Source organism: Sinocyclocheilus rhinocerous, unplaced genomic scaffold, assembly GCF_001515625.1.
Source record: "Sinocyclocheilus rhinocerous isolate Xijiao unplaced genomic scaffold, SAMN03320098_v1.1 scaffold756, whole genome shotgun sequence".
In the NCBI taxonomy this organism is placed as follows: domain Eukaryota; kingdom Metazoa; phylum Chordata; class Actinopteri; order Cypriniformes; family Cyprinidae; genus Sinocyclocheilus; species Sinocyclocheilus rhinocerous.
The window spans coordinates 747,204-752,442 of NW_015662039.1; the positions used below are offsets into that span (position 1 = coordinate 747,204).

Here is a 5,239-nt window from a genome sequence, read left to right on the forward strand (position 1 = left end):
CTGAGTAGGGAACGAGACAGTGTCTTGTTCCCTAATCAGGGAACCATGGTTACATACGTAACCTGAGACGTTTTGTGTGAGGTCGAGGTGCAGAGCAGAATTTAAGTTGTTAATCGCTGAAAATAGTATCCAGATTATTATCCCGATCTTCCTATCTCTCAAATGGACCATTGACACTCTGTCTACAATCTCAATTAGGAGTGTCAATGGTCCATTTGAGAGATAGGTGGCGGTAATGCACTTATAAGTCTGCGATCTGCCGTAAAGCAAGCAAAAGGAGAGGCGTCACACACCAGCTGTTGAGAACGCTCTCAGGACAGTTCAGACATTGCGGTGAATCAGAGGTAACATTGTAGTGCATCAGAGGTAAAAAACTATATAAATACTGTTCAGTTTCTTGCACAGACCGATCGTTTCGTGTCTTTACACATCAATGTATCGTCACGAGCCGCAGGGTTTAATTTGGTTTTGTTTGTGTATGTTTTTTTGACTCTCAAAGCCGTGATTCCCATTCACTTCCATTATAAGACTGACAGACTGCAACGGTTTGAGTTAAAAATCTTCGTTTGTGTTCTACTGAAGAAACAAAGTCACCTACATCTTGGATGCCCTGGGGGTAAGCAGATAAACATCAAATTTTCATTTTTGGGTGAACTATCCCTTTAAGACTTCATCATTATTATTCAAACAATATTTGAATGAATATTTCACCCAAAAATTAAACTTTTGTCAATGTATTTGTGTTTAATCAGATGCTTCATACCTAAGAGAGGATATTGTTGATGAACAAGAAGATGGTGATGATGATGAAGATGAAGAACAATGTATCCCAGTGGAAAATGAGAGCTATGTTAACTTGAGGAAGAGGATGGTGAAGATCGAGATCAAAACTGAGCAAATACTGCAAGAGAACAAGAAGCTCTGCAGAGAGTTCAAGAGGAAACAGGTAACACACCTGTTGTAGGCCTGTCTTGCCCCTATTGGCTTGGATGTGTGTGTGATTATGATATGTATCCTTATATCATTTCAAACTTTATTTGAATATGTATTTATTTATTTATTAGTTCCCCCATGTCTTGTGACCAAACCTCATTATAGAGCACGTTTGAATGAGTTTGGAGCTTGTCAGCACCCTGTTTCCATTCACTTTTGTTATATGGAAGAGAACAGTCGGGGTATTGTTCAAATGTTCGCCTTTTGTGTTACACAGAAGAAAGTGATAGAACATAGAAATAGATTTTTCATAGTTTGATTTGTGCGTTCTCTCTGTCAGTCGTCGAGGCGCTATACATCGATGCAGGAGCAGAGGCAGAAGCTGCCTGCATGGCAGAAGAGAGAGGCCATATTGGACTGTTTGGATAAGAACCAGGTTCTCGTCATCAGCGGGATGACTGGGTAAGACTGTGACCTGCTGCATTTCTATTCTATTGACCAGTTTTTTATTTGGTTAAATTTAATGATGTTGACATCTCTTCATGTCGGAATTAATGTAACCTCAGGTGCGGGAAAACCACTCAGATTCCTCAGTTTATCCTGGATCATTTCCTCCAGACTGGACGGCCGGATAGAGTGGCCAACGTTATTTGCACTCAGCCACGGCGCATCTCTGCCATCACTGTGGCGACCCGAGTGGCCCAGGAACGAGCAGAGGCCTTGGGTCACTCCACAGGCTATCAGATCCGTCTGGAGACCGTCAGGGTAACAAAATGTTTGTCATAATTTGGTTATCAATTACCGTAATCAATAGAAAATTATTTGACTAAAGTAACTATGTTTTTATTTTCACATTAAATGTTATTAATTCAATTGGCATCAGTAACTTGTTTAGTCCAATCATTGTGTTCTATATATTGAATAAACTTTTTTTAGAGCCATTTCAAGATATAGTTTCAAGATACTCAATATACAAGATATAGTAAATTGAATATTGTCAAAATCTCTCTCTCTCTTTAATTTATTTGAAAGAAGTCTCTAATTCTCACCAAGGCTGCATTTATTTGATACAGTAATTTGATACAGTAACAGTAAAAATACAGAAAAACAGTAATATTGTGAAATATTAATATATAATATACAACAACTGTAACAACAACAATAACTGTCAAATTTCAATATATTTTAAAATGTCATTTATTCATCTGATATTTTAAAATCTAATTTATTCCTGTGATGCAAAGCTGAATTTTCTGCATAATTACTCTTGTCTTCAGTGTCACATGACGCCGTTGTTCTGCTTATTTTTATTTTTTATTTTTGGAAACAGTGAAACTTTTTTAGGATTCTTTGATGAATGGAAAGTTCAGAAGATATATTTAAAATATGAATCTTGTCACAACATAAACGCCCTTACTCATTTTTAACCAATTTAATGCATCCTTGCTAAAAAAATAAAAAAGTATTAATGTCTGTATATAATTTCTTGAATCCAGTCCTCCAGCACCAGGCTGATGTTCTGCACCACCGGCGTCCTTTTGCGGAGGCTAGAGGGCGACTCTGAGCTCAGTGGCATCACACATGTGATTGTGGATGAGGTCCATGAACGGACAGAAGAGAGGTCTGTGGAAAGCACAGGTGCACATTACAATACAGTCACACACATGAGTCTTGACAGTCACATGATTCCTGTCTCACAGTGACTTCCTGTTGCTGGTTCTGAAGGATCTGATTGTAAAAAGGATGGATTTGAAAATAATTATGATGAGTGCAACCCTGAATGCCGAGCTCTTCTCACAGTACTTCAACAACTGCCCCAGCATCCATATACCAGGTATGATATACCATATAACAGCGCACCTTTAAAGATGTAAATTTAGAATTTAATCCATCACACATTTCTCTTTCAATGGACTTTCCTATCTGAAGGACGTACATTCCCGGTGGAGCAGTTCTTCCTTGAAGACGCCATCGCTAAGACCAAGTATTCACATAAAATACATATAGCTTCATCTATGATTGTTAGATATTCATCATACAAAAATAAATTATAAACAATCTTTACAACACAGCATGGTTTGTTCTTTTGCTGTGAAGGTATGTAATTGAAGATGGAAGTCCATATCGGTGCTCCACAAAGCAAAATCGTCCCTCTGGTCAGGGTGGCACGGCTGGGAAGGGACGGGCTCCTGTTGAGGATTTTGATGATGATGGTAGCTGGTCATTTACGTCCTTAATGAAAAAGGATTCGGTCAAAGACTCCATCCCTGATCAGCAGCTCAGTCAACAGGATCTTACCGTCCGATATTCCAGTAAAAACACTTGAACTCTATAATTTTAGCATGTTTTATTGATTTATTACCAAATTTTTTTAGTTTTTTGTGGGCCTGCTTATTATTCCTTTTCTGTTTTTTTGCAAGCCTGTCTATGCTCATTTCTGTCTTTAGTGATTTTACAAAGTGCATCCTGCTTATTGAATAATCTTTGTGTAATATGACAAAACACCCTGAACTGTGTACATCTTTGTGCATCTCTTGTTAAGATTACTCAAAGTCTGTAGTGAAAACATTGGCTGCTATGGATCTTGATAAAATCAACATGGACCTGGTGGAGAGTCTGTTGGAGTGGATTGTTGATGGAGAGCACAGCTACCCACCAGGTAAAGAGCTCCATAAACCCCTGCACTGTTCAAATAATTACAGCCTTCTTAGAAGGGTTAAAAAAACTCAGTGAATGACTTTTTCCTTTTGGTGAATGCACAGGTGCTGTTTTGGTCTTCCTACCAGGACTTGCTGAAATAAAGCAATTATACGAGCAGCTGCAGTCTAACAGGATGTTCAATAATAGAAGAACAAACAGGTACATTGTTGTAATCCTGCCAGTTTTTCAGTCAGTGCTGTTCATGTAAATTGGCAGTTTCTTAAAGTAGTCTTTACAAGTAATTTTTTTCCACCTAAAAATCAAAAGAAAATAATCTTTTGCACCATGTCATTATTTTTTAATGAAGCACTCATGTGCCACTTGTCGTCTCATTAGCCTGGTGCATATATATATATAAAAAAATTTTTTTTTTTGAAAGAAATTAACCCTTTAAACCCGAGCTCCCGCGCGAAAAAATTCATAATCAAATTGCTAAGCAACCCCTGAATGGAATAACACAAAACGGGTATCATTGATCAACTCCTAACGAGCGCTGAGCAGTCCCTCTAAACCGAAGTGTATCACGGGCGGGACGCCCCCCTCCACGAAAATATTACTAATCATATTTTTCAAACCACTGCCTTCAAAAACGGATATCAGTTGAAAGCTTAGAATCTGAGCTTTACAATGCATGTAGCCACTTTGATTAACTCCAAAGTAGTGCCGAGTTATTTGCTGATAAATTACAAAAAAAATAAAAAATCATAATTTACAAAATGTTTTTTGTGCCATGTACTCTAAAATGTCAAAAACATCATACGGCTCGGATTGTCATGTGTCATATGTCATTTGAAAGGTCTCATGAGTAGAATAAAAGAAGTATAATTGTTTGGGGCTTCGACTAAACTTGAGTCAGGCATTATTTCAAATTCAAAACAACAATTTCAAAACTGTCAAGGGCTAAGAGAAGGGCTACCTTGGTTCAAAATACTGTAACTTCGGATTATTTCATGATAACAAAATGTAATTCACATACAGCACACATGTTGGGGAACATTACCCAAAAAAATTTATCCTACCTTATTTCTTTGAAATAAGAATGATATGAAAAATTTCCCTTGACCACACAAATTTTTTATTACATTTTATCACCTATTTCTCAACATGAGAAAAAATATAGAAAGATTTCTATCAAACCATACCTACATTTTGACTCTCCTTGCTACGGTCTTGGAGTTATGAGTCATTATTTTTGTTTATGGTTCTCAGAAAACAACAGTTTTAAAAATTCCTTCAGGGAGTCAAGAGCTAAACAAAAAGGCCTGTTTTGTTACAAAATACTGTAACTTTTGGATACTTTATGCTATCACCAAAAAATTTGAAACAGATACAGCTAACATGCTGGGGACCATCACCAAAATAGAATTTTCCTCCTACCTTATTTCTGTCCGGAGATATTGAATGTCAAATAAGACCGATATGAAAAATGTCTCTTGAGCACTCAAATTTTTCTTACATTTTTATCAGCTATTTCTCAGCAGGAGAATGTCCAAATGAAATACATTTTTTCCCCACTGAAAGTACAGAAAGTTTTCTATCAAACGATACCAACATTTTGACTCTCCTTGCTACAGTCTTCGAGTTATGAGTCATTATTTTTGTGTAT

General features: G+C 37.0%; 1 protein-coding gene across 1 annotated transcript in view; it reads left to right on the top strand.

Moving 5' to 3' along the window:
• The window catches only part of LOC107727356 (putative ATP-dependent RNA helicase DHX57), a 19,803-nt gene that overhangs the window by 5,391 nt on the left and 9,173 nt on the right, over positions 1-5,239 (top strand). The window contains exons 5-13 of the mRNA XM_016537198.1: positions 753-946; positions 1,274-1,395; positions 1,500-1,698; positions 2,430-2,554; positions 2,634-2,767; positions 2,863-2,917; positions 3,031-3,245; positions 3,476-3,592; positions 3,696-3,792. Of these exons, the coding sequence (XP_016392684.1) occupies positions 753-946; positions 1,274-1,395; positions 1,500-1,698; positions 2,430-2,554; positions 2,634-2,767; positions 2,863-2,917; positions 3,031-3,245; positions 3,476-3,592; positions 3,696-3,792 (1,258 nt within the window). The remainder of the gene's footprint in view (positions 1-752; positions 947-1,273; positions 1,396-1,499; positions 1,699-2,429; positions 2,555-2,633; positions 2,768-2,862; positions 2,918-3,030; positions 3,246-3,475; positions 3,593-3,695; positions 3,793-5,239) is intronic.